Source organism: Saccoglossus kowalevskii, chromosome 21 (genome assembly GCF_978046115.1).
Source record: "Saccoglossus kowalevskii chromosome 21, keSacKowa6.1, whole genome shotgun sequence".
In the NCBI taxonomy this organism is placed as follows: Eukaryota; Metazoa; Hemichordata; class Enteropneusta; family Harrimaniidae; genus Saccoglossus; species Saccoglossus kowalevskii.
The window spans coordinates 22,995,085-23,011,025 of record NC_140661.1 but is presented as its reverse complement, the minus strand read 5'-3'; the positions used below and the strand labels follow the sequence as shown (position 1 = coordinate 23,011,025).

The following is a 15,941-nucleotide window of genomic DNA, read 5'->3' as shown; positions in this document are numbered from 1 at the left end:
TGGAATTAATTTTCGCTGAAAAGGCTTTTTGGGCATTTTGTATGGAATTTATTTTCACTGATTTTTGATGAGTTTAATGTGAAATATAGGAAAAAAAGTATATTCGCTGGATTTTATTTTCACGGAATCAACCCTTCAGCGAAAATAGCGAAAATAAAGTATTCTACAGTATGTAATTTTGCATTCACGTCATGTCACTCTTAACCTTCATTATTTGCGGTAGCGCAATTACTATGCTCTAGATTGATTGCATAATTGTTGCCATAGCAATAAGGAATGTTAATGTAATATTTAATATTTTAGACGTGTGTTTAAATGTATAATTGTTTGAAACTAAAATTTGGGTCTTTAAAATTACTGTAATGATACAGTATTAAAGCTGCTTTCATTTTGTTCAAGACATGTTTTTTTTATTTCTTAAATCAGGAAAATTGTTTTAGTAGGGAACATTTCTCGGGTTAGGAAAAATTATTGGTAACCAGTAGATCAGGATTCATTGATTTGTGATCCACATTTCCTCATAGATTAAACTGTTGATTTGCATTTCATTGTGATTTACATTTTTTCTTGGATTATTTAAATCTTGATTCCATTCATTGATTTGGTATCCTCAATTAATCTTGAAATATATAATAAATTTTGATTCATTGATTTCAGATCCACAATTAATTTTGGATTATTTAAATCTTGATTCCATTCATTGATTTAGGATCCACAATTAATCTTGGAATATAGAATAAATCTTGATTCATTGATTTGTGATCCACAATTAATTTTGGATTATTTAAATCTTGATGTGTGATTCACATTTCATCTTGGGTTATTTAAATCTCGGTTCGAGATTCATTCGTTTGCGATCTACGTTTCATCTTGGGTTATTTAAATCTCGGTTCGAGATTCATTCGTTTGTGATCTACGTTTCATCTTGGGTTATTTAAATCTCGGTTCGAGATTCATTCGTTTGTGATCTACGTTTCATCTTGGGTTATTTAAATCTCGGTTCGAGATTCATTCGTTTGTGATCTACGTTTCATCTTGGGTTATTAAAATCATTGTGTGTAATTTTATCAATTTGTGATTCAAGAATTTCCTAACCCATGTTCCTTTGGAGTCTTTCCCTGATTGTCTTCAAAATAAACTCAAGAAAATGTCAGTGGCGAAAATTTAAGGAATTACAATATTTATTGCCTTTTCTGCTAATTCTCGGGGGCAGAGCTACGTCACTACACCATTGTACCTTTTCTGCTAATTCTCGGGGGCAGAGCTACGTCACTACACCATTGTACCTTTTCTGCTAATTCTCGGGGGCAGAGCTACGTCACTACACCATTGTACCTTTTCTGCTAATTCTCGGGGGCAGAGCTATGTCACTACACCATTGTACCAAGTATTAATATAGACTCTGCGCGAGAAAACAGCACAAACTCAAGTTTTCAAGCATTTTTTACTGTGTGGATGTCTGCCCCCGAGAATAAATAACGATAATGGTAATTTTTATTTTTTGTTGAATAATGTTTGTTAAATGCTGGTATATTTACAGCAAGATATTGGATCCCCAGACAAAGGACCTGCAGGCTTTGCTCAATATCCCCAATATGCTATGCAAATGGCACCGGTAAGTAACCATGGTAACTTAATGGCCCTGTCACAGAAGCGGGGTTAGCCATGATGGGGGAAATAATCAAAGATATTATAATCAGGGAAAATAAACTATATCAACTATAAGTTTGCGCCATTAATCGAAAGTAGAACTTGAACATCAGGGGACTTTAATTATACACAATATCCAGCTGTAGTTGACGTTAGACTGCACCTTTATACAGAGTTCATAAAGTACAATACAATTCAGATCGCAGCTACATTCTAACAGACCCTACCTTACATGTGTATATACTACTACAGGCACAAGGACACACAAATTTACAACACTAAACACAGAATTTGAAATCCTGGCAAATTCCTTGTCACTGTCAACATGTTTCTTATTACGGTACAATTACTGCTTCTTGAAATCGGCTCGCCCTATAACGCTGATATTTTATACATGTATGTACATGTAGACACCTTGAGTGGATTTTAGTCAGATTTGGTTATTTTGTGAAGATACCTTTAATTTTCTAATTTAAGTAAATATTTTTATCATTATTGACAGCAAGCCCCATTGCTTTGATATTTAAAAAAAAATGCTATTTTCAACTGTCTAACTACAATACATATAGTGGAGCTATATCAGCCGACAGGCTGTTTGATAAAGATATTAAAACAAAAAAAAGTATTTAGAAAAAAGATGATTTCAACTGAAAATAACACAGCGTTTTATTTTTATATCAGGGTACTCCAGGTCCTAGAGGTTCACCCGGTTCACCTGGTCCACGTGTAAGTCAACTTATTTTATCTTCAAAATCCTTTTAAATGGATATTACAATGAAAGCAAAGAATTTTTCCCAAGGAGTTACATTTTTTGATGATTTGTTTCTATTTGTATTGTGGGTAATTTTTTTTAGTTACTTGGGCCAAAAAAACAAAGTGTCCATATTTCATTATTTCTAAGATACTTATTAATTTCCAATAAAATGTATGACTTCTAACACTATATGCTCGCCTTCTCTTTATACAGGGTTTACAAGGATTTGCAGGACCCCCCGGTGAGCCAGGAGAAAGTGGACCCCCTGTAAGTATTACAGCCAGCTAAAATATGCAATTTGTTTTCAGTCATTATGGGACGTAATTTTAAATTCAGGGTTTTGGATACTGTGTGTGTGTGTGTGTGTGGTTCCAAGAACTTTTCTTGGGTATGCCTTGACTGATTTTGTTTTGTTTGAACATGCTTTGACTGAAGTTGTTAAAAAAACAGCAAGACATGATGTTTTGTTTATTCTCTTTAATTTTAATAAAAATTAACTACCATTTTTTGCAAAAAACCTCTGCAGACACTTGAACATACTAGTAACTGTGAATGTTTGTGTGGTGAGGCTCACCCAAACATGATTGTTTGTGACAGTGTATCATCATAGTACATAATGGTAGTGAGGACTGACAAAGATCCACTCCCAAAAAAAAAATTTCATTACATCATAGGGAAACTCTGTTTAGTTCATATTAATTTGAAAAGTCATATCTTACATTGTAGGGTCCATCCGGTCCACGTGGTTCACCAGGTATGGCAGGACCTCCCGGTGATGACGTAAGTATATTATGCCTGAAGATAGTCACAGCTAACACAATTTTGAGACAGGAATTTACTCAAACTTTCCTAAATTATTTTTTGTGATTGAATGTTTCAAATTCTGTCGAAAAAACTTGGGGTACCAAAATTAGTTTTAAACCTCAATGTAAAGTATTGCCCAGACCTCTCTTTGATTTTTTCATTTCGTGATGATATTTTTAGTTTTCTAATTTTGATGAATATTTTTATCATTGTTGGTAAAAAGTGATAGTTTTGACTACTTGTTGAAACTGCGAGTCTGATTGCTTTGATATTATACATATAGGTACTACATGTGGGCCGTTCTCAGATTTGTTAAATTCTTGATGATATCTTTGATTTTCTAATTTTGATGAAGATTTTTGTCATTTTTGGTAAAAAGTGATATTTTCGACTTCTTGTTTGAAAAAAGCAAGTCTGATTGCTTTCATTTTATATATGTAGGTACCTCAGATAGACTTCTCTCAGATTTGTTCATTGTTCACTTCTTTAAATGAAATGTGCATTGGTAACAGCAAAGCCATCTCAGCCGAGAGGCTTCTTGTTGATTGCTACCTATAAAATACTATATAGATACTCATCCTTTAATGAGCAAATCACATGCACTTGTGTGAATGAACAGTGGTTGTCTCGTCACATGGGACTCATATGAACAAAGATGATGACTTTATGTTCCAGATGATTGGAAAACAGCAAAGATTACTCTAAGCAGCAAAGTCAGCATTTAGTGCAAATTGTGCCCAGATCAAAAGAGATATTTCTGTTTGCCACTGTAAGAGTGCATTGAAATGTGGGAAAATCACATGCACAACATTGTGACAATTCTTGTCATGTGTGAATAAAATATGGAATTCTCCATCATCCAAGTCAATGAACCAACATACAATGTATATGTAATACTCCAAAAATTGCACAAAATAGATCATACTACTAAAAAAAATAGAATAAATAAAGAATGAATGTTTTATAATTTAATTCTACCATTTCTAACTCTCTGTTGTCTTCAGGGTGATCGCGGTAGTGATGGTCAGCCAGGTACACCTGGTCCAGTAGGACCAAGTGGTCCCAGAGGTTTACCAGGTATCCCTGGAATGTCAGGACCAAAAGGCCATGCTGTAAGTACACAATATATCTATATCAAACAAGTTTTTGTCATTATTGTATTATTGATCTAGTTTGAATAAAAGCAATTACAAAATGATGTCAATGCCACAAAAGTTATAAATATGCCACTATTTGACTGACCGTTTTTTGAATCAAACAATTTTGTGCATATTTAATCTCTATTCAAACAAAGTCCATGTGTCTGTCCGTCCATGCAAGCCCATCTCTATCTCAGGCATGCCTGGACTGATCACATTCAAACTTCATCATTTGGGACATATATGCTCATTTGTTCATTTTAGGATGGCCAAATGCTGGCCATGCTTAAAATTCATCAAAATAAAAAATTCTGTGATTCCAGGGCCGGTTCTCGCGGTCATGTATGGATTGATTTTAGTCAAACTTGGAAAATACATGTACATAGGAAATAATGAGACATTGATGCACATGATTTTTTTTCAGATCAGATTCTAAATGCTGTTCCACAGCCATATCATTGACATGCCTTGACCAATCATGTTCAAACTTTGTATACACATTTACTTCACGTACATCGCACATATTTATTTGAAGATCAGACTCAAGAAGGCTGAATGGCAGCCATTTAATGTGCCATTTGGAGGTGGATCATGGTCATGTGTAGATAATTTGGTACACAATAAGACTTTGGTGCATGTCATTTTATTTTTCAAAGTTGATTCAAAATTCGGGTGTTGGCCATTTTTTTAAACAATTACTGACAATTCAAGTTTCATAGATACATCATGCATCATGTTGCCCATATTTGTTTTCTGATCAGATTCAAAATGGCCGAATGGTGGTCGTTTCATTATTTAAATAAAACTTTACAACTACAAGGCATGAAGAGGAAGGAGAAATAGAAACTTGTATTTTCCCTTCCTTGGAAGGAAAAAATAATACTTCCTTACTCTCATGTCATTTGCTTCATATTCTGTTTCAAATGGCTGACTCATTTCCGTTTTGTTTTAAATTACTGTAAAATGACTAATTTTCACTGGGTTTAAATTTCAGGCATATTCAATGTGTTTTAAATTCATGGTTTTATCATTTAGATAATATGTTTTATGCTAAATTTTACATATTCACTGGGTTTTAATTTAGCGCATTTTCCAGTCAGCGAAATAAGCCAAATTAAAACCCAGTGAATAATTAACCATTTTACAGTATTATTTAACTAATGAGGACTTGGTCATGTCATGATTTGTCATAAGGTGATATAAAAAAACCTATGCATATTCATGAGGTAATAATAACATGCATATTCATGAGGTGATAATAACCTCATGCATATTCATGAGGTGATAATGTGAACATGATCTGTTTTTGGCTTTATTGTGAAAAATATATTAACAGAAGCATTTTTCATTTTACAATACTTAGGGATGGCCAGGAAAAGATGGAAAACCAGGAGAACAAGGAAGGCAAGGAGAACGAGTAAGAAACTATATTCATTGATTGAATTGAATAAAATAATAAATATAACCTAATTAGTATGCATTCAAAAACATATGAAGAATATTCATAACCAATATATTAGGTATTCGTAAATACTGTTTGTCTGATGATGTGATATGTAATGTAGACCACACACAAAAAATTGACACATGGATCATTTACGGAAATAGATCAAATGAAACAACAGGAAAAGCAATGGTCATAGCATTGTAATGACGTTAAAATTTTGCATGGGATTCAACAAACAGAAGTTTTTGTTCACATTTATGAATATGCTCTCCACATTTAATGGTCTATTTTGATATAGTAAGGGTATCCCAATGTCATGCTCCCTTCTGAAAGATTGGTAATCTCAAAATCAATTCATTTATTGTGGCAGATGTGAGTTATAATGTACTTTACAAAATTCATATTTTTTTTCTATCAACAGGGAGAGAGTGGGTCACCTGGTGGACCTGGTGCACAAGGTCCAATGGTGAGTAAATGTTATGATTTTCAGTGCACACCAACAATACGAAAAATCTAGAATTTTGAAAAAACATTAGTGAAATAAAGACAATTTATCATGCCATTCTGTTTCTGCATTCCTATATTGCATCTAGATCATATTGGTAGAAAGTAAAGACTACAAAGAATTACTTCAGTTTCTGAAATTTATTATTTTCCTTTTATTTGAAATATGATACGAGATATTTCTTTTTATAGGGTGCGCGTGGATTGCCTGGTGAAAGAGGAAGACCTGGACAAAGTGGAGAAGCTGTAAGTACAAATCTTATTCAATGCTTTTGTAATTTTTTGTTGACATAATTTTTATGTCTTATTATCATCATTATTCCCATCATCACTATCATTACCACCAATTTTACCATCACCATCATTACCACCAATTTTACCATCACCATCATTACCACCAATTTTACCATAATTTTATTACAAGTATTATCACTACCATTATCACCACCAGTATTACTATCATCATTACCAATTTTACCATCCTTATCACCACCACCAATTTTACCATCATTATCATCACCATCAGTTTTACCATCCTTATCACCACCACCACTTTTACCATCATTACTATCATCACCACCACTTTTACCATCATTACTATCATCACCACCACTTTTACCATTACTATCATCACCACCACTTTTACCACTACTATCATCACCACCACTTTTACCATTACTATCATCACCACCACTTTTACCATCATTATTATCATTACCACTTTTACCATTACTATCATCACCACCACTTTTACCATCATTACTATCATCACCACCACTTTTACCATTACTATCATCACCATCACTTTTACCATCATTATCATCACCACCAGTTTTACCATCATTATCATCACCATCAGTTTTACCATTACTATCATCACCACCACTTTTACCATTACTATCATCACCACCACTTTTACCATTACTATCATCACCACCACTTTTACCATCATTATTATCATTACCACTTTTACCATTACTATCATCACCACCACTTTTACCATCATTACTATCATCACCACCACTTTTACCATCATTACTATCATCACCACCACTTTTACCATTACTATCATCACCACCACTTTTACCATTACTATCATCACCACCACTTTTACCATTACTATCATCACCACCACTTTTACCATCATTATTATCATTACCACTTTTACCATTACTATCATCACCACCACTTTTACCATCATTACTATCATCACCACCACTTTTACCATTACTATCATCACCATCACTTTTACCATCATTATCATCACCACCAGTTTTACCATCATTATTATCATCACCACGTTTACCATTACTATCATCACCACCACTTTTACCATCATTACTATCATAACAATCACCACTTTTACCATCATTATCATCACCACTTTTACCATTACTATCATCACCACCACTTTTACCATCATTACTATCATCACCACCAGTTTTACCATCACTATCATCACTACCACTTTTACCATTACTATCATCACCACCACTTTTACCATTACTATCATCACCACCACTTTTACCATTACTATCACCACCAGTTTTACCATTATCATCACCACCACTTTTACCATTACTATCTTCACCATCACTTTTACCATCATTATCATCACCACCAGTTTTACCATTACTATCATCACCACCACTTTTACCATCATCATTATTATCATCACCACTTTTACCATTACTATCATCACCATCACTTTTACCATCATTATCATCACCACCAATTTTACCATTACTATCATCACCATCACTTTTACCATCATTATCATCACCACCAATTTTACCATTACTATCATCACCACCACTTTTACCATCATTATTATCACCACCACTTTTACCATTACTATCATCACCGCCACTTTTACCATTACTATCATCACCATCACTTTTACCATCATTATCATCACCATCACTTTTACCATCATCATCACCAGCATTTCCCTATCATCACTATCATCATCGCCAGTAGTAGTATAATTATCATCATCTGCATCATTATTATCTCTTCACAACTTGACTTCAATGTATTCATCATTATTAAAAATTCATTTATACCTAAATATTATTTTTCAGGGTGCAAGAGGAGCTGATGGACCACCCGGACAATCTGGACCACCTGTAAGTCATGCTATGTTTGTATTATACATCAAACCATTGTTGTACAATGCAAATAATTTATTTGATTTATTTCTGAGGCCCTGATAATATTTGATCACATGTTGTCTAGCTTTGTATTTGTAAGAGAACTTATTTCAAAATGATGACTGAGTTGAAGGCGGACTATTAATTCTTATTTCCAGTTTCCGTCTGTGACGTCTCGAACATTTTCTCAGAAATTCTGCAGCAGATATTTATGAAACTTGACAGGTTGATGAACAAGTCTCTATCGAATATGCACGTGATTGTTTTTTCCAGATCGGAAAATCCTAAATTTTTCATTTAAAACTACTACTCCCAACACCACTGAGAGAACAACTGACCATGCTCAGATAAATAATTAGCTGAGATTGTAATGCTAGGGTTTTTAGTGATGTCATAACCTGGGTATGACCTTGATCTGAATCAGTGACAGATGGGTTGTACCATTATCAATCTCAGTAGAAACTAAAGAGGGGTGTCAGGGCTACATTTGATGGGAATTATAGTGGTGATACTGAAACAAACCCAGGTCCTGGTAATATACAAAGACCTGAATTAACAACGAAGTCAAGTTGTTATTAAAGGTACATCAAGATTTACTCAGATTTATGAATGCAGTTTATTGAGCAGGTATGAGACATACAGTTTGGTTGCACTTGTGTACTCTGAGATTTTGGACCTGGGTCAATGAAAGTTTTCAGTTATCAGATTGAGGGAAATCAATTTACATGTATGATGAGTTGTACCTACATAGAGTACATATTAATTCAATTGTGTACAGATGTTCCATGTTTTATTTTAACATTTTTATATTTAAATAATGGAGACAGTGACATTCATGTCTTGTTTACATTTCTGTTTCTGTTTTTGTTTCTGATGAAATGCTTTTCAACTATTTTAGCTCAATCATTCATGTTTTGAAATTACTCTTACCCATTGGTGGATAAAAGAAATCTCAAAAGTTATTTACCACTGGCGACTGGTCAGCCGAAGCCCAGTGTTATAGTGAAGGCACATTTGCAATGATAACATATGTCACTGACCTGTCTGTCTGTCTGTCTGTCTGTCTGTCTGTCTGTGGAATCATGGGATGTTTTAAATCTCCTGTCTTAGGGCTCACCTGGTCAAGCTGGACAACCTGGATTTCCTGGAATGGCTGGTGCTAAAGGAGAAAGTGGTAAACCTGGTCCCCGTGGTCCTACTGGCCAACAAGGTGCAAGAGGTGAAGCAGGAAGCCCTGGTGCAACAGGAAAGTCTGGTCAAAGAGTAAGTATTCATAGCTGCCCTTTAAAATAAAAAAATATTTTTTTTTTAAACTGTAAATGTTATTTTTTTTTATAAAGGGTTATTCTAACTAGAGAATAAAAATATAAATACATATAAGTTACATTTATTGGAATGAGAATGCAGTACAATGAATTGGTGTTTATGTTGGTATTTAGATTGGTACAACTGTATTTACAATTAGTGTTTTATAATAATGTTGTTTATTTCATTCAATTTATTAGGGTCCCCCTGGACTTAGCGGTAGCCCTGGATCAAAAGGCTCAAGTGTAAGTATATTCATTTTTGAAATAATCCTAATTTTAATATTAATCTTCAGAATACATGTAGGTATCTCAACAGTTTGTGTGCAATTGCTAGCATCTGAGTGTACATATCAAGCAATCATAAGTCATTGGATAGCTTATCCACAAGCATTGTTGGTACTGCCTGAGATAAGCTATCCTAAGCCATCACACATGTTGGATGGCTTGTGACATCAACAGTTTGTATGCAATTGCTAGCGTCTGAGTGGACATATCAAGCAATCGCAAGTCATTGGATAGCTTATCCACAAGCATTGTTGGTACTGCCTGAGATAAGCTATCCTAAGCCATCACACATGTTGGATGGCTTATGACATCAACAGTTTGTATGCAATCGCTAGCGTCTGAGTGGACATATCAAGCAATCGCAAGTCATTGGATAGCTTATCCACAAGCATTGTTGGTACTGCCTGAGATAAGCTATCCTAAGCCATCACACATGTTGGATGGCTTATGACATCAACAGTTTGTATGCAATCGCTAGCATCTGAGTGGACATATCAAGCAATCGCAAGTCATTGGATAGCTTATCCACAAGCAATTCATAGTCATCGCCAATAATAGCTTACCTGATAATATTATATATATTTGTTTGTTGGCACCTCAATTACCGGTAAAACACAGAAACCATCCAAACCACTACACATATCACATACTGATAACATGTATGACCATATCAGATTTGCACATTACATGTATACATATTGGCACATCTTATTGTACTCTCCCATTGACAAGTGCAAGTTTTGATCAGATCACAATGTGCACAAAATATCTACTCCTCAGAGTCCTTTGATGCGTTCTAATCTTCCTTTGAAATACCTGGTTGAAACTTAGTAGGGCCTCTTTTTTTTTGTAAACATTGATTTGCACAACAATCAAAGTCAAGAAAAGAAATTTATAAAACATTTTCAGGTATAAATATTTTATATAAAAAACATTCATGCCTTTACGAAATTCACCCTAACACATTTTTTAATGTATATATTTATTGGATAATATGTTAAAAGTCTGAATTGTGGTAATTCATTTATTTTACTCTTTGTTTTCAGGGTGCCGCTGGTTTACCAGGTCCACAAGGATTCCCAGGCCCAAGAGGAGCTCCAGTAAGTTTACACATACCAACTATTTTTTCAAGTATCGTGATTGACATTCAAAATAAAATTAATCTGTTTTATGACATGTGATAGGCACCAAAAGGTAGATCTCCTCGAAACCTTGAACACATTCATTTTCACTCAAAAATTTGTTTATATTTTTATGTAATTTTCCCTAGCACACACAATTTCCCACTGGTAAGACAATTTTATCAATTATTTTGAAGCAATAATAGGCAGGTCTATTTTGTGGTGTTTATTGACTTTTGTGGCTGGTCGTAATTTTGTGGCTGGTCGTAATTGTGAGTGATGTGGTAAAATCTTATTGTATTTTGTTTTCAGGGTCCACAAGGAAGTAATGGTGCTACTGGTCCTAAAGGAAGTCAGGTAAAATACAATTACACTGGGAATCTTTTACTTGATGGGCAAAATTGTCCACTATATTTATATTGAGAAGGGTCAATGAAACCATTTTGTGATTATGATTCATCCAAAATTTATATCTTGGAGAAATTTTTTCATTATTTATTTTCCATAAAATAGAATAAATGAACATAGGATTAAACAACTATCAGTACTGCTGTTGTCATCGTTATCTTGTTAGATAATGCAGAAGGAAATTATTCCTTGTTGAAGTAACAGCTTATATTATGTTGGCTATATGTAAATAAAAACGATTGTTAAGTTAGTATTAGGGATTAATCTATACAATTTAATAGAAAACAAAATATAAATTAGATGTTAACATCAAATTGCCGGCAGTGTCCTACAATTCAGAAATATTCAATGGTCAAACTTAACACTGAGGGAAACTTTTGAACTACACTGGTGTTTCGTGCGCATATTGCAATGATTAATAGTTTGCATTATTTCATTTCCTGAAAAAAAAGTAATTGGAAATTCTCTTTTATACAGGGTAACCCAGGTGTAGCTGGAATGAAAGGAGCACAAGGTCCAACTGGTCTAACAGTAAGTATGAACATATTGAAATGCACTGAGCTTAAGACAAGTTATTAACATATGGAGCTTTTTCAAATGGACATATAAGGAAAACGTTACTATATTGAGGTTTTTTCATATGGGCATATAAGGAAATCATTAGCATATTGAGTTTTTTCATATAGACATATATGGAAATCATTAGCATATTGAGCTTTTTCATATAGACATATATGGAAATCATTAGCATATTGAGCTTTTTCATATAGACATATATGGAAATCATTAGCATATTGAGCTTTTTCATATAGACATATATGGAAATCATTAGCATATTGAGTTTTTTCAGATGGACATATAAAGAAAACATTAGCATATTCTTTTTTTTCACATGAACATATAAGGAAATCAGTATCATATTGAGCTATTTCACAGGGATATATAGGAAATCATTAGCAACCTTTTGAATAAAAGCGAAAAATCTTATCACTTTTTTTCGAAAGTGTTGATTTAGACACAATTCACTGACTTTTGGGCTTTTTTTACCCGGTATGTAATATTTTGTTAAAGAAAAACTGTCTGACAAAATGCAGAAATGTGTCTTTTCAAGTGAATCATAAACATTATTGCATTGTAATACCAGAAAAAAATTTTTAGATATTAAACCAGGAACCAATATAAGGATTATAGAAACCAATGACTCAAAAATCTATTTTCATGTGTGTCAGACATTCTTTGTGCAAAAAGTAGTTTCCTGACCTTGCTTATTTACCTGGATTTTGTGAGCAACAGCATAAAATAAAGCCATATGATACAAACATCTTGTTGATTCACATAATATATTTGTTATATTCTTTTTTTAGGGTGATTCTGGTCCAAGGGGTTTGCCTGGACCTGCTGGTGAAGATGGACGACGAGTAAGTACTGTTTACTCTTCTTTATTTTATTAGCTAACTGGTTGCCATAGTTTCTAAAACTAATCTTGCTTCAAACACATTTTTGACATTTATTGAGAATTTTTCCACAGTATATCATGCAGAATAGCATAGTAGTTCTCTGAAGAATTACCGAATTATTTGTTGAGCCTTATTGCATTTATCTATCTCCAGGGTGAACGTGGAGAGCCCGGTTCACAAGGAACTCCAGGACCCCAGGGAGAAATGGTAAATACATATTTTAACTTAATTGACAATTTTAGCATTTTATTATTATCAATAGCAATGACATTACTACATATGTGATGAATTATTCATGAATACATTGGATTCAAACAAGTTAATAAAAATAAAATAAAATAAAATAGCTAGACATTGTATTTTACACATGTTGTATAATAACATGGGGCAAATACATGTATTGAAAAAGAAGTGCAAAGACAGTGACACTTTAAATTGTGAATGAGTACTGTTGATTTTGAACAACATCTTTATAACATGTATTACCCATTAATTATTTGTAAGGACATTACAGTTTTATAGAAAGTAAATGGGGAAAACAAGTATCAATGATATTGTTAAATCATTGAATAATAATTTAATAACATTCAAATCTGCTCTAGTTATGATGACAAAGCACTGAATGTACCTTGAATTACCCAATCAGGAGGCAGATGGAAATTTAAATTAACCAATCACTGAATGTTTTACATATAAAAAGCAAAGCTGTGGCACTAATAATGAATCTTTCAGAAATTAGATTGTTATATGCTCTCTATTGCAAGTACAACTAAAAAACGTTGTGTACTTTATTGGAAGTACATAGGAGCATTTATTGTATGCTGGATCTTCAAAATATGACTTTAATAGTTTGACCACACAAAGTGCTACTAAATTTTGAAAGTTTGTGTTATAGGGCAAAGTGATATGTACATTAGTCTCAACTATGTTCTTTCTTCTTTGTAGGGAGCAGCTGGTGTTCGTGGATTTCCTGGTCCATCTGGTCCGGCTGGTGCTAAGGTAAACTCTACTACATACAGAAATGAAGCTATTCAGAAAATGACATTTACTTGTAGATATTTTACGTGTAGCATAATAGTGATAATTGAATAATTGAATAATGGTACACTAGTGTAATAAGGATCTGTTATGACATGGTTTTCAATACCCATAGTTTGATCACTCGATTTAATACTAGCACAGGTTTGTTGCCCTAACCTGCAGGATAATCCAAGGGGTGAACTTGCTTGTTGAACATGTACATACATGATGCTGGCTCGCTCAGCATGTAAACATGAATTGCATACTTGTGAGTATTTGCAGGATTATATGCATTGTTCTTGCTCCGTCCTCTGAATGGAATTACTCCTTTTATAGGTAGACAACTCAGAAGTTGGTTTGTGCATTTTCCCGACTATTGGCGTTAATGCTATCAATCTTGGTGTGAAGTTTCAACATTTTGTCTTGTTTGCCCGTTTGCTTTCTGGTTTGCCTATTGTGATTTCAGTGTACTCTGATTACTGTAGTAAAAATAAAACTACAAAAGCTGAAATCTGTTTCTTACAAATGCTTTCCTGACAAACTTGTGTCAAAAGTTCTTGATGTTGTCCAATAAGATCGCTCTCCAGATGCCACACGACATTTGCCAAAAATAAGTTTCCTTCTATGTCACTACAGTGGGTCATTTAGTATCATCATGTACTTTGTCTTCATTATTACAATATCCCTGAAGCATTTAAACTTTGATTCTGTGTTAGTAATTGAGAAGTAAAATTCAGCTATTATTTCTGCAAGCAATCAGAGATGCTTTTCACTTATCGGATTAGTGGCAATTCAGTATCAAATCTGGGATATGGTACATTGAATCAGGCTTATTCATTGGTAGAAAATTAGGCAATGAGTGAAGAACTCTGCTTTATGAACTGCCACATGGAAATTACTGAAGCCATGTTCAGCATAAATGAGTGACCAAAGTGGGTCACTTATATAGTGATGATGCATGGAGGAGAATTGTTCGCCGGGGTTGGCAATCCTTGATGCACCATCCTGTAGTTCATCTTGTTAACTCAAAGCTGTGGTCACTCACTTATGTATTCTACCAATGCATTTCCAAGACACTCAAGAATGTTGCTTCCTGAAACTTCTTTATCACAGATTCATTGAGACGCAAATTTATTCCTGTATCTCCAGCTTTGTTGTTTTGAGAGCAATTACATCTCTCTCGAGAAAAAACAACGGCATTTTTCAGTTGAACTATATCCACTGATGATCATTCACCGTCATTGTGTACATGAATTAATTTATGACAATGACATTAGATGGAGATGCTACTAATGTCACATAACAGACATCAACAAATTACATCGCTAAATGAGTAGCAGTTACACATTTGGAGCAATGTGAAGCTACAAGATTGGCAAGCAGATCAGATTGTTTTGTTGATATGTAGTAGATAATATTTGGTGATCTTTGTAACTATTCAAAATAGCTAGATGTTTTGAACCATGGCTCTTTATTGATAGCATTGTATAGAAGGAAACAGGTGGCTGACATTTTTTTTTTTACTTTATCAAATTGTGCCTTGTGTTTATGACTGAACAGCACATTTGTGATCTTTCTCTTATAATGAATCTTCATGCTGTCTCATGTAATTCTTTAATGACATTATTACTATGGAAACAAATTCTTTTTTTTTGTAGAATCTATTTCCTAATGTTTTTAAAAATGATCTTTTTGATATTCAAATATCTCCTTTTCAAGTAGATTGTTCTTCATTTTAATTTTTTATTTATTTTCTGTTTCTGTGCTGATTTTTTTGATCACTTCATTGCATATGAATTTACGTTACTTTGAAATTATAATTCATTTTCTTGCACTTTCTTCTTTCTCCTTAATGCATCCAATCTCTTGCATCGCCTTCTTTCTGCTCCTCA

The 15,941-nt window shown here is 33.7% G+C and overlaps 1 protein-coding gene across 2 annotated transcripts in view; it reads left to right on the top strand.

Annotated features, from left to right (window-relative positions):
• LOC100303513 (fibrillar collagen) overlaps positions 1 to 15,941 on the top strand; it is a 53,855-nt gene that overhangs the window by 5,313 nt on the left and 32,601 nt on the right. For both annotated transcript variants that reach the window (XM_085494896.1, XM_085494897.1), the window contains exons 6-22: positions 1,541 to 1,615; positions 2,332 to 2,376; positions 2,618 to 2,671; positions 3,131 to 3,184; positions 4,213 to 4,320; positions 5,711 to 5,764; positions 6,216 to 6,260; positions 6,491 to 6,544; positions 8,383 to 8,427; positions 9,562 to 9,714; positions 9,957 to 10,001; positions 11,090 to 11,143; positions 11,477 to 11,521; positions 12,050 to 12,103; positions 12,937 to 12,990; positions 13,183 to 13,236; positions 13,975 to 14,028. In XM_085494896.1, the coding sequence (XP_085351022.1) occupies positions 1,541 to 1,615; positions 2,332 to 2,376; positions 2,618 to 2,671; positions 3,131 to 3,184; positions 4,213 to 4,320; positions 5,711 to 5,764; positions 6,216 to 6,260; positions 6,491 to 6,544; positions 8,383 to 8,427; positions 9,562 to 9,714; positions 9,957 to 10,001; positions 11,090 to 11,143; positions 11,477 to 11,521; positions 12,050 to 12,103; positions 12,937 to 12,990; positions 13,183 to 13,236; positions 13,975 to 14,028 (1,047 nt within the window). The remainder of the gene's footprint in view (positions 1 to 1,540; positions 1,616 to 2,331; positions 2,377 to 2,617; positions 2,672 to 3,130; positions 3,185 to 4,212; positions 4,321 to 5,710; positions 5,765 to 6,215; positions 6,261 to 6,490; positions 6,545 to 8,382; positions 8,428 to 9,561; positions 9,715 to 9,956; positions 10,002 to 11,089; positions 11,144 to 11,476; positions 11,522 to 12,049; positions 12,104 to 12,936; positions 12,991 to 13,182; positions 13,237 to 13,974; positions 14,029 to 15,941) is intronic.